At 35.6% G+C, this 18,284-nt stretch overlaps 1 protein-coding gene across 2 annotated transcripts; it reads left to right on the forward strand.

Moving 5' to 3' along the window:
- Window positions 1–10,522: 10,522 nt before the first annotated feature.
- On the forward strand, window positions 10,523–16,319 carry LOC127831645 (uncharacterized). 2 transcript variants are annotated; one of them, XR_008026425.1, is made up of 5 exons: window positions 10,543–10,961; window positions 11,392–11,488; window positions 11,919–12,039; window positions 14,353–14,485; window positions 14,913–15,436. XR_008026425.1 is itself a non-coding variant. In XM_052356653.1 (3 exons), the coding sequence occupies exons 1-3, from the start codon at window positions 10,635–10,637 to the stop codon at window positions 15,458–15,460; spliced, it is 441 nt and encodes a 146-aa protein (XP_052212613.1). In that variant the 5' UTR covers window positions 10,523–10,634; the 3' UTR covers window positions 15,461–16,319. The 2 variants fall into 2 exon arrangements, 1 of the variants encoding a protein (XP_052212613.1); XM_052356653.1 differs by lacking the exons at window positions 11,919–12,039; window positions 14,353–14,485; window positions 14,913–15,436 and adding an exon at window positions 15,444–16,319 and having other exon boundaries at window positions 10,523–10,961.
- The last annotated feature ends 1,965 nt before the right edge of the window (window positions 16,320–18,284 follow it).

An 18,284-nucleotide genomic window follows, 5' to 3' on the forward strand; every position in this document is an offset into this window, starting at 1 on the left:
TGTTTGGTTGACTGAGATGTCTTATATGCTAAATTCATTTGATTTGGTTATTTTAATATAATAATTATATATGCTTGAATGAAAGGATATGTAATGCTTAAACATAAAATGTGTTATTTTGATTGCAGACATATGTATTAAGTTTTATATCTCTATTTGTCTTACGGTTATAAAATATGCGATGCCTGCACTTGCTCGAAAGCAATTTTTTCCAACTTGCCAACGTTTGTTTCAGTGATTTCATGATTGTAATATTTGCTTGTGCATCATTTTTTTATGCAAGTACTTTGCTAACATTAATTTGAATGAACACCAATGTTGTTTTTGCATGTGCTTTTCTAACGGTTATTGCAATTAGTTTTGCGATGTTTTCTCTCATCCAATTAAATATTTTGACTGCTGATATTCTAGTGTATTTAACTAAGATTTGCTTACGTTTAGTGATAAGTGTTTCAAATTTCGCAATCCTAGCATATCCATAAAAACAATTGAGTATCTATTTGTGACCACTCGGCCACGGCATCTTCACATTAGTATCTGCTTAAATTAGATATCCATAAGTAAACAGGTAAAAAGGCTCATCAATCTTCGACGAAATCGCGGGAAATCATTACGGGTGCGCTACCTTAATGAAGAGGTATAAGACGAAGTTATAAAAACCCTAAAATAATTTTTTTTCCCGATAAAAGTTCTAATCTAGATGCGGCAAATGTAGTTGTTGGTGTTGTTTTATTTGATTGATAGGTATTTTAACCAATGTTTTCTTGTAAAATATTTATACAGTTTTGTTTTGCTTTTGTTTAATTTTCATTATTTTCAATTTTTTTTTTTCCGCTCATTATTTTTTTTAATTAGAAGCCAATACACATGAAATACGCGAAAAATATGTTTCAAATAGTTATAGCACAACCGATCAACGTGGTCTGTGAAGCTTGACAATAACTATTAGCTATTCGTTCGTACCCCCATTTCAAACACTATACCATTTGGTGGTAGCCAGTCCAACGTTCAGACTTATTGGATTTTTTGTATTATATTAAAACACACACAACTGATCTTTTTTAGCAATATTTGCGAGTGGAGCCCGTTGATGCCTTTGTCAAGTTCGATAAACTGCATATACATATTTTAAAATCCCGTGAGTTAAATTCGAAATCTTATCACTAACGGACCAATTTTGCTTTGTTGGCACCCGAATATTTAGTTAAACCTATTTATTTAAGCTCGATTGCATCGAAAGCCTAAGGCTTATATCAACGCTCTCGAGTCCGTTTCTTGGGCCTAAAACCAGTTCTTGGTTTCTATGGGGGAGATCTAAAGAACGCTCCCACAGTGGGGATCGAACCCATGACCTCCCGGTTGCTAGGCGGACACCATATCAACTACACCACGGCGACTTATGGCGAATATTTAAATAGTAATAAACACGCAAGGGACAGAATTTCCTATATACCTAACAGCCGACGTTACATTTTTATCGACAAGAGTCCATTCAATACAAAATATGAAGACATAGCCACAATAAGAATTTGAAGCTCCTTTTGTTTACTTCAATTGTTTGGACTTGTCCTTATTAGTAACATTCGAATTCAAATAATGGAATATGTTTTTTCATTGTATCGTGAACTTAATATAGTAGTTTTTAATTGTATCTGTGTACATGTATTATTGTTCTTGTTATTAATTCAGTCTTACTATTTATGTAAAACTACATAATATCCTGTTTTAAGAGTTTGTTTGTAAACTGTAAAACGTTAAGTATAAAAATATATATTCTGACTGAACCGTATGGTACAGTTGACAACGATTACATTCTCTTAATCCTATAATAAATAACAATTGTAAAGAATTATAAATGTTATGAATAGAAGCACGTTATGTGAGATTATAAACATTCTAAGTCAATGTTGATTGTTTACCTATTCATGTTAATATTTTTACATCAGAGATTTGCAATTTTTCATTACCATACATGTAGTTAACCATTTCCTTTTTATCAACCCTGATAGCGATGTCTATTTTCTTTTGTGTCCCTCTTTAAGGGACACTATACGGTCTCTTTGGCTTCGGCCTCGCAATTTTGGGGTTTAGGTTCGAGTGGCTTGTACACACCCATAATGGCAACACTTGAAAACAAGTCAAACTACATTTCACAATCTGTTTGACTGTGAAGATATTCAATGTGAATTCAGTTTTAAAATAACTTTAACATGAATAATCAGTGTTCTGCTGTTTCAAATTTTCTTCTGAAACTCAATAATACTACATAAGTTGTGAGTTCGCTTCATGTTCAGGGTTTTAATTTGTCATACGGTAAGCGTTTTGTGTTATTCAAATATCTTATTGTGTAGTTTATTTGATTTTTTTATCGTATGCAAGTGTCTTTACCTAGATCTTTTCTTTTATTTAATATCACGTATTGTGTATTAGGATGATAATGGTTAGCCCAGTGTCCAGCGAGGTTATGGGTGTTCGTCCTACTAGCGTGCGTTTGAGCGTTCGATAGTTGTTGTTTGTTGTTGTTGTTTAATTGATGCAGCAAATCCGCTGGAACCGTTAGGTGAAATTATGTTAATTAAAGATTGATCATGTTTGTGGTCGTCTGACAAAATAGTCCCAATTGTTCTGATCGGTAACATTACATCGACACTGTCAAGTTCTTTATTGATGTCGTGAGTTATATTCCTAGAATCCGTTTGCATAATTATTTAATGTGTTTGCGTGTTTTTGTTATTTTATATACATTTATCTAGTTTATTATTACAAAGCTTTATTAGATCTTATCTACTACTCATGTCTATAACATGATCACAAATAAACAGGTAGAGTACTTCAGATATGTGTTGTTTAATTAGAAGATATTTTCTTATTGTTTCTCGCTGAATAGCATTACCGACAGCTGAAAATAGAGCACATACGTTGCATTTAAAAAATGACCTTATTATAAATGAACAATATTTAACAAAATGTTTACTACAATAGTGTACCCTTTAGGTCACGAAATAAAATACTCGAAATTTCAAAATTCATAGGAGATAATAACAAAACAACGTTTATTTGAGTAAAAAGTAACATCTGTGTGACTCATGACGTTTCGCACGCATTGTGCGTGACATTACTCATCTGTTTTTTTGCCAACTGTTTGGTTACATATGACCGAGCTCAAGACTTTCTCAGGCAGCGCCATCGTTTCGTAGTGCTTTCCTGAAAGTTTGCTTATTTTCCGTTACACAAATCCGTTAATAGTGTTTTAGTCCACACCAAATTGAACACGTTGTTATCGATTTATCAAATGAGCCAAAAGGACGTTTTTATGTGCTTTTTAAATGTTTAAAAGCGAGTGCATAATTCGCGAATATATTATTATGTAAGCAAGTGCATTTTTATATTTAAGTCAACCAAAAACAATTTATTAACAAAATAATCGATTATTTGTTTGTAATAAGGTTCTTCAAATGACTCGCCTCGAAAAATGATATAATTTTGACTTGAAGCGCTCAGATTTGTTTGTTTACAAAAATGATTTATTTAAATTGAAAAAAAAATCGGCGCGATTGCTCACGATAATCATGATTTCAATTGTTTGAATTTTTTTCTACCAGTGACAAGTACGTTTGTCTTTTTATAAAGTACTTGTTTATGTAAGCATATAGTAAGTTTTACACGTGTATATGATAATAATCCAAAGTTTCATTTTCTTATTCTGATTATAATTTGAATAGATTGCTTATATACGATTCCGTTGTACTGGAGCCGCTTATCTGGCAAAATGGCATTGCACAACAGTTTTTGCAAACCAAAGAGCATACGTCATTTACATATTGTTTCGTCATGCATCAATTTAAGTCTGATTCGTATGCCAAAGTAATGGGGTTAAGCGGAGGTTTTCTGAAATAGCTATTTACAAAAAAAAGAATCTACTGCAATAAACTTGAACATTTTGTCTGACCTAAAATAGAAATAAAGACACTCAAGAATCATTTTAAGGAAAGAAATTCTTGTTTTGTTTTTACATGTCGCCATTGGTCTATGCAATACCGGTATTTTTATACGCTCGTTATAAAGGACGGGCCGTATTATGGGAACATCTGCGGCGAGCGGGTGTTTTAGATCGGGCGTGCGAGCATTTTGGTTCGGGTGTGCGAGCGTTTTAGTTCGGGCTGGCGGTTTCGTTCGGGTCGGTGGGCGAGAGTTCGAGGTTGATATCCCGTACAAAAGATTCATATCAGGAATTAACACAGCATATCGTCACTTTATTCGCGCAATTAAATGCCGTATTCCTTTTATACAGAAGTGATGTCACGTGTTATGTTTTGTTGTTACGTATATCTCAAAAAGTCTCAAATACTTTGTGAAGATTGCGTCAGGAGAGTCTTATAGTCATAGCGGAAAGAAAGACTTTGAATTTCCCATGTAATCAAAGATTTACACTCCGTATGACCCGTTAGATCACAAATTATCATTATTTGTTCTACACAAGTATCACATTAGGGTGAAAATGCTTGATCAAATGATTTGTTTTTCACCGAACCGAGTCGAACGTGCCATATAACAGGCTCACTTAATGTAATACAAAGTTCATATACCGCGAAAGCAAGGTCGGAAGGCCAAATCGGCCCGTCGTCTTAACATTGGCCTTCCAGCGAAACCTCTCGGGCCGATGTTGATATGCAGGGCCAATATGACCTGCCAGCCCTACTTGCCCGGTGAATAATCTCTAATTGAAACTTCTATCACCAACGCATACTTTTCCTATGGTTGATATTGTACCAAAACTGTGTCTACTTACTTATTTCTGTATCTGAAAACACATCTTTTAGGGATTGAACTGTGTTATTGATGCAAAATGATCACGTGTCGTACACGATACACATCTTAAGAACAACAATGCATATAAACGACATTCACATGTAATGCTAATTTCCATATTCATATAACCGCTGCAAGTTTTTTAAGGATTATATTCTATTTTAGTTACGTTAACGTTATTATGAACGCATCAAACTTGCAATACTACACGGCGCTTCATGGGTAAATCACCAAACGAAAATGCCATTAATGTCGTATCGGCCCTTTTTGGCCTTTCTGGTGGGTTTATTTGTCTTTCTTTTGTGTATGCTTGTGGGCAACCAGAAACATATGGCCGAAACGATCCACTATTTCTGCTTGTTGATAATATCCTATTAATTAACATATCTCTGTTATCACCACATTGGGTGATTATTGAACAATTGTATTTTGGGCCGGAGGCCTTGCATTACAATAAACCATTTGTTATGCTATTTTATGTTATATCAGATTTGTATTAGATGACGTATCATCAACACCATTAATCAATAAACAGTGTAGTGTACTGTACTGCAGTTGCATGTTAATGGAACTAAATTATCGTACAAATTAATATATACAAAAATAATGACGCGTCAGCGTCAACGATAAATAGCGTAACTAAAAAATGATACCATCGGTATTAAAACAGAACGCGCTGGTCACACGCCGGTAATTAGGCATTGCATTCATACGATAATGATTACATAACCTTTTCTTATCAAAATAATTATGCAATGTAAATATAAAATAAAGCATATGAAGGTATATAGAACGTTGAATATTCACAGAAATCGTTCTATGTATTTACCACTTGACAATTATACCAAATATCATGTGGATAATGTAGAGGCGAATCCGCCTTACTTAGTATCATACGGTATGAGTTGATGTTTAACAAACATTCAATAAACAACCTGATTTTTTTACATCAGTGTTTTAAACAACAAATCACTTAACTAAACGTTAAACAATTATATTTATAGATATTTGTGATCTGAGTGAAAACTTCGAAACAGTCAGTGAATTGGCAAGATGTGACATTTGATTTAACGACTAAATAATAACATACAGTGATTTCAGAGCATATTTATGTCGGCTTGCATCTTGTTTGAAGTGTGTTTTAATATTAATAGCATTTAATTCAAAACATCATTTAATTACTATTTTACTGTTAGATCGATATTGCTTTGTGTAAAAAGTGGCTTCACTCTCGTGTGCCAAATTAAAGGGGCCTTTTCACAGATTTTGGCATCTATTGAAGTTTGTCAACAAATGCTTTATGCTGATAAATGCAAACATTGGATCTAAAGAAGCAACAGTAAAAAACAAGAATAAAATTAAAGAAAGAAAAAAATTAACCCTCAACTGGGCTCAAACCACTGACCCCTGTAGTAAAAGTCTATTGCTTAGACCATTCGGCAATCCGCGCTCATACAATGAATAAAGTATTTTATACTTTATATAACCAATACTCGTATTATCACAAAATGTAACGACAACAACTGAACTCTCTAATTAATTCAATGTTTCGCTTTTTAATGCTTTATAATTTTCAGGTTTTTAAATCATCAAAAGATGCTTATAATGGATACTTTAGTGCACGGTTAATGTTCAGTATTATTGTTTCCTCGTAAATATCAGAACTACAACCAAAATTTTCGAATCTTAAACATTTTTTTTATTTTGTCAATTTACCAAAACGTGAAAAGGACCCTTTAAGGTATGGTATATTCATGATTCCTAACGTATGTATTCATTGTGAAACCGATGCTTTGAATCGTTTTTGACGATGCTGCTACAGCGAAGCAGCTCGTCTAAGTTATCATACCATGTAAAAATCCTTCACAATGGCGACCTATGTAAAAGACGGAGCCAGTCCGATTGAGATAGCTCGATTTTTCTAATCGGAATACCATGCTGATTATCATTGATAACATTCTCCTAGCAGAGTTGTCGGTCGTTCCTCAACATACAACAATGGTCGAGCCCATTAGAGAATGTTGACACTAGTCAAAACTTTCTTACAGCAATAATCGGCTTGTTTGGCTATTTAGAAACTGTTTTTTATGATATTTGAGTTATATATTCACTAAATCGCCGCTTATAACAACAATGAATGGAATTCGAAGGATATATTCGTTGTGAACGAAGGACTTTCTGAATCTTGACAGCTTGACACGGCAAAACTGGCATACTGGTATTTTTAGTTATCAATTTAAGTCACATTTTGCTTATAAATTGTATTCGAGCATTTGGTAATTTATTGAATGACTATAATACCCGATATCAACAAATTATAAGGGATTTGCAGATCACCAAGCTGTCTTGAAATTCCACATTGATTACAAACCCTTTTCTGGTTTGTACTCTATCTTGTTTCTATGTTAGTTCTTTATATCATTTTAAAGTTAAATAAACTGTGTCACAGTTAAAGAGTCATTAAGGCAATTGTGGCCAGTTTGGATCCAGATCAGCCTGCGGTCGCTTGAAAGCTGTTTGCTTAAAAGCGGTTTTCTGAAAATAACACATAGTTTAATCGGATACTGATTGGACTGCGCTTTTCCTGTGACCTGGCATAATTCTATTAGAATTGTTATTAATGAAATGATTTTATTTCGAACATTGATCAAGTGTTGTTTTTTCTGGTCCCTTGGGATTAATGACCCCAGCACTTTCCTGTTGAGAATTAAATACTGCTTAAGGCGATGCTAGGGGGCGTGAGAGATGTTGCACCTTCCATTATCGCTCGATTGGTCATTGTCGGCTCGGGAACTAATTGCATGTACCCCGGGTACTCTTAAGTATACTTACATGTACCCCGGGTACGGTAAATATACTAAAACGTACCCGGGTAATTTAACGTTAAATCGGTCGTTGTCTTTTTTTTATTAATTGTATATTCAAATTTATATCAATTTTCTGTAAAATGGCCTGTATATTATCGGAACAAATGCTCAAAAGGCATGTTGATGCAGTATTTTTTTTTTAAGAGAAGTTTGTTTAAGATAATCGGTTGCGTGTTTGACGACATCGGATTTTGGGCGGGAATACAACTCGGGTACAGTCTTATATCGACCGAATACGATAACGTATATTTACCGTACCCGGGGTGCATGCAAGTATACTTAAGAGTACCCGAGGTACATGTAAGTAGTACCCGAGCCGAATGACTAATAGAGCCCCATTATCTCTCATGAACCGACTCAAAAAAAACCGAGTCGGCAATATTTGACTTAATTTTTAGTTTGGTTGCTCTCAAGGGATCGAAATATTTCAGAATCTTCCTAAAAGCCTAGTGGTAGAGTGTCGACTTTGATTGCGGGAAGTTGCTCTGCGGGTTTGATCCCCAGAAGCGACATTGAAAACTAGCCAACTTTGTTATCTGAAAGGCTGCTAAACCTGATATACTAAGATAATGTGAATTTTCTCTCACATGCTGGTCATCAATTATATTATATAAAAAAAATCACAGCAGAAGTAAACAATTGGACAATAATTAATGGACGCATCTTTTATTTGTCTTTAACACTTTGATTTTGACATGGCCTAGATTAAAATATGTGACATGACTTTACCAGCATTTTTGTAACAGAGCTAAAGTTTAAATGTACCATTGAAGATAACCTTAATCCTGATTTGCTATTATAGAAGTGTGGAAAGTTTTAAGGGTGTGACAAGTAAGCAAAAATGGGTTATTGCCGAGAGGCCATAACTGATCTATTACTTAGACAATAACACACGGCAGAGCTGGGCCGGACGTTTATAATCGGCCCGCTGCCGTCATAACGGCCCGAGGGCCGTTATGCGGCTAGGACCGATTATAGACGTCCGGCCCAGCTCTGCCGTGTGTTATCGTTTATATCACATATAACATTATCTTAGTTGGCTAATTATTTATTTCATCGCTTCCATTTCAACATAACCGTATTACTTGTGGCCGTCTTGACGAGACTGTTTAGGTGGCAGGGGATATATCAGTGAAAGGGGGAAAATTACATATCTTTAGGGTAGGGGTAACCTATGGTCTTTAAAAATCAATAAGTTATTTATAAGGTGTATTTCTTGTGTTAGGTTTGAGAGAGAATGTCTCAAAATTTTGGAAAAAAACATTGAAACTCGTGACAGCTCCCTAGCAAGTAAATTTTGAATCTTCAAAAAGGTGGTTTTCACTTTTGGCGGAAGTCAATATTTCACGCTGCAGAAACAGAACAGAACTTTGAATGGTAAATTGTGAAAAATCTAAACGTATGAGAGACACTTTTCTAGGTGAATAAACACAGCACTGGGATGAAATTAATGAGTAATGTAGCCAAAACTAGGATTGCATTCTGTTTGAATGTACTGTGCATGCCATGAATGGGTCAAATTTTTTAAGTTTTCATTAAAAATGAGGTGGGTGGGGGGAAAGATCAAGGGCCATAGTTTCACAAGTGAAGAAGCCAGCCTTGTGTTTGACTGTATTTTCAATGTATGTTGCCTATGTTATGACACTGACACAAAAAGACTTTCTTGTGTCACTTTTTGGTTTGATGAAATGGATTTGACTGTTTGCGGCCTTTCGGAACTCGAAATTTGGTCAAAAATTTATCCCCTGCCCCCTTAATAGCAAAATGCAAAATTTTAAAATTCTGTATATCATACAAAAATTGATACAAATTTTCCACAAATGTGTTGCGGTAACAAATCGAACATAATTTAGCATATATCTTTTAACCGCTATGGTTTAAATTATGGAAAACAAAGGGAGGTAATAATGTTGAAAAACATTGATAATTTTAGGAAAATTTCACGTGTGCTGGTTTTGCACTGGAAAACAATGTTTAAACTCATATTTTTATACTAGCATCTACATTTGCACATTTTCTGAGCTCGAATACTAAAATAAGCAAGATAAGTATGCAGTTTTGTAGAAAAAGTTGTTAAAATAGGAAAACCATGCAAAATAGTGGTTTGTAACATGCCGCAAACATAAATTATTTTTTCTTCTTATTTAAAGTCATCATGGCAACATATTTCTTCATGGCACACCTAACAGATGAAGAAAGACTAAGATTGAAGCATTTATTTGATAATAAATACCAAATAATAAATGAATGCCACATCTGGAAGGGGGCATGCACTCCGAACGGCTATGGTGTTCTGCGGTGTAGTTTCCGCGGCAAGAGGCTAAGGCTTAAAGCCCACCGCGCACTATATTTTCTTGAAACTAAACATGCCATGTCATCAAAAATGCATGCATCGCATTTATGCCATAATAAACTTTGTGTCAACATCAAGCACTTAAGTTATGAGCCTCAAAACATTAATAACAATAGACAAATATGTGCTCATGAAGGTTTATGTCATAGTCATTATGGCTATTCAGGTTGCAAGATTTGAGGTAATATAAATAGTTTGGACACCTGTCACTGTTGTAAAATTAATGTTACAAATATTGCTGCTACACAGTTAAATTGTTATATTGTTTTGGTTTAATTTACATATTTTAATTTCCAAGATTGATTCCAAAGTCATGTTCTTTTGTAACTTTACTTGGAGCCTTGTACAATGACTGGGAAAGTACAGCCCTATTTGCCCTTGTTCTGTGGCTTAAATATCGAGATGTCTTGTATTCATGTTTTTGTCTGCGATCACTGTGGTACCGTGCTATGTTCTGTGTGAACATAGCATATCTGTACATCGGATCGCTTGCCTCGATATTAATGCCACAGCGCTCAGCAAGTTGAAGTAAGGATAAGCCACGGCCCACGCTTGCACCGAGTGTTGCGGAGTAGCATAGAGCTGTAAATGATCTTTTCCAGACCATGCTCTTGGGAGCATATGAAAACAGCCTACTGTGCATGTTTTCACATCTGTTAGTATTGTGTAGTTGCACAGTGTCCCTTAGCTGTTGTACTCCACAGTACTTGTCCAAGACCTTCTGCAATTTTTGTTTGTCTGCTGCTGACAACACAAAACTCTTGCCATATGGCAAATACCTTGTACTGTGTCCTTTCAGATGTGCAGTGCAGACAACAGATTTGTGCTTGCAGCTATCGTGTGACCCCGAGAAACAATCTAGAACATTAGTGACTGCTTCTCGAGCCCTGGCAAGGTACAACTCGTCCCCACGCAGAAGCTTCCTCAGTCTGGTAAGTTCGAGCCGTACTCTGGTACGGATAGCTGTAGCTAATTTCTTGTACAGCTACAGGAGCCTATCCATTCCCTTTGGCTGCTTTATGCATGCGGAACGCAAGTGCTTGTGTAGATTTCGCATATTATGAATAAAGCACTTGAAATGTTGCACTTTCTCCTGTACCTTGGCATTGTGCTCCCTCATAGCTTTGGCAAAGGAAGCACTACCATCAGTGGTCACAGACTTAACTTTCAGAATATTTTGATTTTTGATATTTTCCAAAGATTTTTTAAGAAATATTGCCGCTGCCTGATTAATTGATGTTTCGTCGCAATAATTTTTTTTGAAAGATCTGTCTAAATGATTACAGTTGGGTTTGCTGCAAAGTTTATTTCCAATGTGCAGATCTAAAGGCAGGTGTTTAGATGTTGTTTTCTCAATTACAGGTGCGAAAACTTGAGTTGCGGTGTCACATCCAGCTTGTGGTCTGCTTGTATATGCGACATCAAACTCCACATCTGTTTCACCGGAACACCCAGCAAGGTTTGAAATATGCCTCACATATTCCTGATTTTTCACTAGTTGCTGACGTCCCATGTCTTCCACTTCAGCTTCCTCTGCATGCCCCTCTTGTCTGGAGCCTGTATATTGAGGCAGGCCAGCAGTAACTGTATGTCTGATATGCCCAATTTTGAGCACAACACTGGAAGAAGCAAGCTGATATTCAGGACTCCTAGTGGCTTGCCATGCTTCTGTGGGATGCTGTTGTATAATGGAATTTCATCTGAGCAAAAGTCACAGTTGTGGCATAACACCTTGATATCCACACATAGTCCTTTTCTGTCTGTGATATTGTAATCCAGGCAAGGTTGATCACAGCTGTGATTCCCTATGCACTTGAAAATGTTTCCAAGCTGACTTATGTTTACAATGATGTTCTCATTGTCAGATATATTTGCACTTTGTTTCTCAGGCTGTGGTACTGTTTGACGTGGTCGCAGTTTAAAAGGGAGAACGAGTGGATCTCGAGAATGGTTACACGCATTCAAGACATCGTTAGCCACAGAATCACCCAATCGCACGACACTTTCCAGGTCAGGGTCTAAATTCAACGGAATAAAATCTTGAAATTGTTCCTCTACACAGCGCCCGTGACTGCAGTTATAGTTTGGAAATACTCCTTTTTTGAAAAGTGCACCTTTGTTTTTCCTAGCGCGATTGTTTTTATAACTGTGCTGTGATTTCTTATGAAGTGATCTCATATTGAATGGTATTTTATCCAAGGTGTTTTAAAAGATACATCTGCTCAACACTATAGACTTGTAAACAATAAGGCCACTTCATTGTTTTAGCAAATTCTGGTCTTTTTTATCTACATAATGAGTGCAGCAGAGTCAGGTGTCCAGATAGTGTTTGTTTTATTGTACCAATTAGTACACATGCAAATACAGAGGAGTCAAACTTGTATATGGACATAGGATTTAGCTCCCTGTGTACAGTGAAAACAGAACTCAATAAAGCTGCATTTTGGCTTTAAAACACTGAAGAGCCAGTAGCTTTGGGACTATGTTTGGTCATGATCTATGAATCTAAGTATGTGCTACTCCAGATGAAGTATGGGTATTTTATCCAGTGTCTTTTTGTAATCTGTGCACAATTATAGGTTCAAATAACTTTTGAGACTGTACTTTCTCTCGGCATTGACCATGAATGTCAATATTTGGTGCATGTACTGTGTATTCATAGGAGAATATACCTCTGTAAGACTGATTGATATTGTCAATTATCATTTTAAACATTTGACCTAAATCTTGTGCTTCTCTAATAAATAGAGTCAAATGTTGTGAATAGGAACACTATTTGTTGGAATATTTCTGTTCTGGTTGTTTCCCTTGAATTGTGTGATATTTTGGAATTACTGTAAAATACAAACAAAACACAGTATACAGTTGAGAAATGTTCACTTAATTCATTAAACATTATATTTCAATATAACAAAAGCTTTTTGTGTTATCATGCATATATTAAAAAACTTAATAGCAAAATGCAAAATTTTAAAATTCTGTATATCATACAAAAATTGATACAAATTTTCCACAAATGTGTTGCGGTAACAAATCGAACATAATTTAGCATATATCTTTTAACCGCTATGGTTTAGATTATGGAAAACAAAGGGAGGTAATTATGTTGAAAAACATTGATAATTTTAGGAAAATTTCACGTGTGCTGGTTTTGCACTGGAAAACAATGTTTAAACTCATATTTTTATACTAGCATCTACATTTGCACATTTTCTGAGCTCGAATACTAAAATAAGCAAGATAAGTATGCAGTTTTGTAGAAAAAAATGTTAAAATAGGAAAATCATGCAAAATAGTGGTTTGTAACATGCCGCAAACATAAATTATTTTTCCTTCTTATTTAAAGTCATAATGGCAACATATTTCTTCATGGCACACCTAACAGATGAAGAAAGACTAAGATTGAAGCATTTATTTGATAATAAATACCAAATACTAAATGAATGCCACATCTGGAAGGGGGCATGCACTCCGAACGGCTATGGTGTTCTGCGGTGTAGTTTCCGCGGCAAAAGGCTAAGGCTTAAACCTTACCGCGCACTATATTTTCTTGAAACTAAACATGCCATGCCATCAAAAATGTATGTGTCGCATTTATGCCATAATAAACTTTGTGTCAACATCAAGCCCTTAAGTTATGAGCCTCAAAACATTAATAACAACAGACAAATATGTGCTCATGAAGGTTTATGTCATGGTCATTATGGCTATTCAGGTTGCAAGATTTGAGGTAATATAAATAGTTTGGACACCTGTCACTGTTGTAAAATTAATGTTACAAATATTGCTGCTACACAGTTAAATTGTTATATTGTTTTGGTTCTATTTACATATTTTAATTTCCAAGATTGATTCCATAGTCATGTTCTTTTGTAACTTTACTTGGAGCCTTGTACAATGACTGGGAAAGTACAGCCCTATTCGCCCTTGTTCTGTGGCTTAAATATCGAGATGTCTTGTATTCATGTTTTTGTTTGCGATCACTGTGGTACCGTGCTATGTTCTCTGTGAACATAGCATATCTGTACATCGGATCGCTTGCCTCAATATTAATGCCACAGCGCTTAGCAAGTTGAAGTAAGGACAAGCCACGGCCCACGCTTGCACCGAGTGTTGCGGAGTAGCATAGAGCTGTAAATGATCTTTTCCAGACCATGCTCTTGGGAGCATATGAAAACAGCCTACTGTGTATGTTTTCACATCTGTTAGTATTGTGTAGTTGCACAGTGTCCCTTAGCTGTTGTACTCCACAGTACTTGTCCAAGACCTTCTGCAATTTTTGTTTGTCTGCTGCTGACAACACCTTGTACTGTGTCCTTTCAGATGTGCAGTGCAGACAACAGATTTGTGCTTGCAGCTATCGTGTGACCCCGAGAAACAATCTAGAACATTAGTGACTGCTTCTCGAGCCCTGGCAAGGTACAACTCGTCCCCACGCAGAAGCTTCCTCAGTCTGGTAAGTTCGAGCCGTACTCTGGTACGGATAGCTGTAGCTAATTTCTTGCAGTACAGGAGCTTATCCATTCCCTTTGGCTGCTTTATGCATGCGGAACGCAAGTGCTTGTGTAGATTTCGCATATTATGAATAAAGCACTTGAAATGTTGCACTTTCTCCTGTACCTTGGCATTGTGCTCCCTCATAGCTTTGGCAAAGGAAGCACTACCATCAGTGGTCACAGACTTAACATTTAGAATATTTTGATTTTTGATATTTTCCAAAGACTTTTTAAGAAATATTGCCTCTGCCTGATTAATTGATGTTTCGTCACAATAATTCTTTTTGAAAGATCTGTCTAAATGATTACAGTTGGGTTTGCTGCAAAGTTTATTTCCAATGTGCAGATCTACAGGCAGGTGTTTAGATGTTGTTTTCTCAATTACAGGTGCGAAAACTTGAGATGCGGTGTCACATCCAGCTTGTGGTCTGCTTGTATATGCGACATCAAACTCCACATCTGTTTCACCGGAACACCCAGCAAGGATTGAAATATGCCTCACATATTCCTGATTTTTCACTAGTTGCTGACGTCCCATGTCTTCCACTTGGCCAGCAACAGTGTTCAGCTTCCTCTGCATGCCCCTCTTGTCTGGAGCCTGTATATTGAGGCAGGCCAGCAGTAACTGTATGTCTGATATGCCCAATTTTGAGCACAGCAAGCTGATATTCAGGACTCCTAGTGGCTTGCCATGCTTCTGTGGGATGCTGGTGTATAATGGAATTTCATCTGAGCAAAAGTCACAGTTGTGGCATAACACCTTGATATCCACACATAGTCCTTTTCTGTCTGTGATATTGTAATCCAGGCTAGGTTGATCACAGCTGTGATTCCCTATGCACTTGAAAATGTTTCCAAGCTGACTTATGTTTACAATGATGTTCTCATTGTCAGATATATTTGCACTTTGTTTCTCAGGCTGTGGTACTGTTTGACGTGGTCGCAGTTTAAAAGGGAGAACGAGTGGATCTCGAGAATGGTTACACGCATTCAAGACATCGTTAGCCACAGAATCACCCAATCGCACGACACTTACCATGTCAAGGTCTAAATTCAACGGAATGGAATCTTGAACTTGTTTCTCTACACAGCGCCCATGACTGCAGTTATAGTTTGGAAATACTCCTTTTTTGAAAAGTGCACCTTTGTTTTTCCTAGCGCGATTGTTTTTATAACTGTGCTGTGATTTCTTATGAAGTGATCTCATATTGAATGGTATTTTATCCAAGGTGTTTTAAAAGATACATCTGCTCAACACTATAGACTTGTAAACAATAAGGCCACTTCATTGTTTTAGCAAATTCTGGTCTTTTTTATCTACATAATGAGTGCAGCAGAGTCAGGTGTCCAGATAGTGTTTGTTTTATTGTACCAATTAGTACACATGCAAATACAGAGGAGTCAAACTTGTATATGGACATATGATTTAGCTCCCTTGTGTACAGTGAAAACAGAACTCAATAAAGCTGCATTTTGGCTTTAAAACACTGAAGGGCCAGTAGCTTTGGGACTATGTTTGGTCATGATCTATGAATCTAAGTATGTGCTACTCCAGATGGAGTATAGGTATTTTATCCAGTGTCTTTTTGTAATCTGTGCACAATTATAGGTTCAAATAACTTTTGAGACTGTACTTTCTCTCGGCATTGACCATGAATGTCAATATTTGGTGCATGTACTTTGTATTCATAGGGGAATATACCTCTGTAAGACTGATTGATATTGTCAATTATCATTTTAAACATTTGACCTATAACTTGTGCTTCTCTAATAAATAGAGTCAAATGTTGTGAATAGGAACACTATTTGTTGGATTATTTCTGTTCTGGTTGTTTCCCTTGAATTGTGTGAAATTTTGCAATTACTGTAAAATACAAACAAAACACAGTATACAGTTGAGAAATGTTGCATTTAATTCATTAAACATTATATTTCAATATAACAAAAGCTTTTTGTGTTATCATGCATATATTAAAAAACTTAAGGTGGCAGGGGATATATCAGTGAAAGGGGGGTCCATGAAAATTACATATCTTTAGGGTAGGGGTAACCTATGGTCTTTAAAAATCAATTAGGTATTTATTAGATGTATTTCTTGTGTTAGGTTTGAGAAAGAATGTCTCAAAATTTTGAAAAAAAAAACATTGAAACTCGTGACAGCTCCCTAGCAAGTAAATTTTGAATCTTCAAAAAGGAGGTTTTCACTTTTTGCAGAAGTCAATATTTCACGCTGCAGAAACAGAACAGAACTTTGAAGGTAAATTGTGAACAATCCAAACGTATGGGAGACACTTTTCTAGGTGAATAAACACAGCACAGGGATGAAATTAATGAGTAATGTAGCCAAAACTAGGATTGCATTCTGTTTGAATGTACTGAGCATGCCATGAAATGGGTCAAATTTCTTAAGTTTTCATTAAAAATGAGGTGGGTGGGGGGAAAGATCAAGGGCCATAGTTTCACAAGTGAATAAGCCAGCCTTGTGTTTGACTGTATTTTCAATGTATGTTGCCTTTGTTATGACACTGACACAAAAAGACTTTCTTGTGTCACTTTTTGTTTTGATGAAATGGATTTGACTGTTTGCGGCCTTTCGGAACTCGAAATTTGGTCAAAAATATATCCCCTGCCCCCTTACACATAGCAAAGGGAGACTATTTAGCATGTATGACAGGACAAGATGGATGCTTTGAAATTTGTGAAACATCGCGAGTTGTTTGCTTGCAACCATTGTAGAATTACAGGATGGTTACAAGCAAGCTCTCGAATGATCAGCAGGCACGATTGGAATACCGTTAATCAATATAGTATGTCATTATAGTCTGGACTTCATATAGGAAATTGCTCCAGTTAGTATATTCGGTATGTTCACCTTTTGACAAGTTAAAGTGTTGTTTTGGTCAGTTTGAGCACTGAGCGTATATTGAGTCCGTGTTTTGAGAAATTTGCTGAAAATTTAAAGTAGTTAATAATAATAGAAATGTTAACCAAAGGAATTGATATGAAATAGTATCCTAATAATGGTTATGTTTACAGCTTATATTGATGATATTATTTTTTTAATTCTTTATCATCTTAATTTATAATGAGCCTTATTTATTATTATCAGATAAATATATTGATGACAATGTATTTACATAAAGTTGAACACAGACTTCTGGGTATCGATACAAAGGTTTGTATGCTTCCTAATGATATGCTTCATGAGCATTCATTGGACAAACAATACTTTTCTGATAATGTGGGATATGTATTAATTTATATCTTTCTTATGAATTTGAACATTGGAATGAAGTATTTTTTTTAATCTGACATACATTCTAAAATTGCTAGCCACTGCCAAAATTGAAACCCTAACCCTATTGAATTTGCAGGTTATTAACATATTTAGTGTGTTTTTGTTTGTGATTGAGGATTGTAAAAATATAATTAAACAAACAGTACCTCGAATGTTCTCTAAATTAATTTATGCTGCGGAGTTGGTTTAATACATAGTTACAAATCACATGATGCTTTAAAGCATTTTTAATAAGTTGTACATGTTCGGTGCAGTTCCCTGTTGTTGTTTTTTCTGAACTTTGTCAGAACTTTTTTTCCCTCTATTTTTTCATATTGTGTACAGCATTAAATATGCAAACACTTAAATTGCCTTTTTAACCCCTTGGGTTTAATGTTTGACTTTTTCAATAAATTTTAATGTTATTTATTATTTTAATTGACAGATGAAAACACTTTACAGTATGTATAACATTATAACAA

This window comes from Dreissena polymorpha, chromosome 5 (assembly GCF_020536995.1).
Source record: "Dreissena polymorpha isolate Duluth1 chromosome 5, UMN_Dpol_1.0, whole genome shotgun sequence".
In the NCBI taxonomy this organism is placed as follows: Eukaryota; Metazoa; Mollusca; class Bivalvia; order Myida; family Dreissenidae; genus Dreissena; species Dreissena polymorpha.

Coding starts and splice junctions, on each gene's coding strand:
- LOC127831645 (XM_052356653.1), top strand. CDS start 10,635: ATGCTCTTGGGAGCATATGAAAACAGCCTACTGTGCATGTTTTCACAT. Junction 10,962..11,391: donor GCAGAAGCTTCCTCAGTCTG/GTAAGTTCGAGC, acceptor TCTCAATTACAG/GTGCGAAAACTTGAGTTGCG.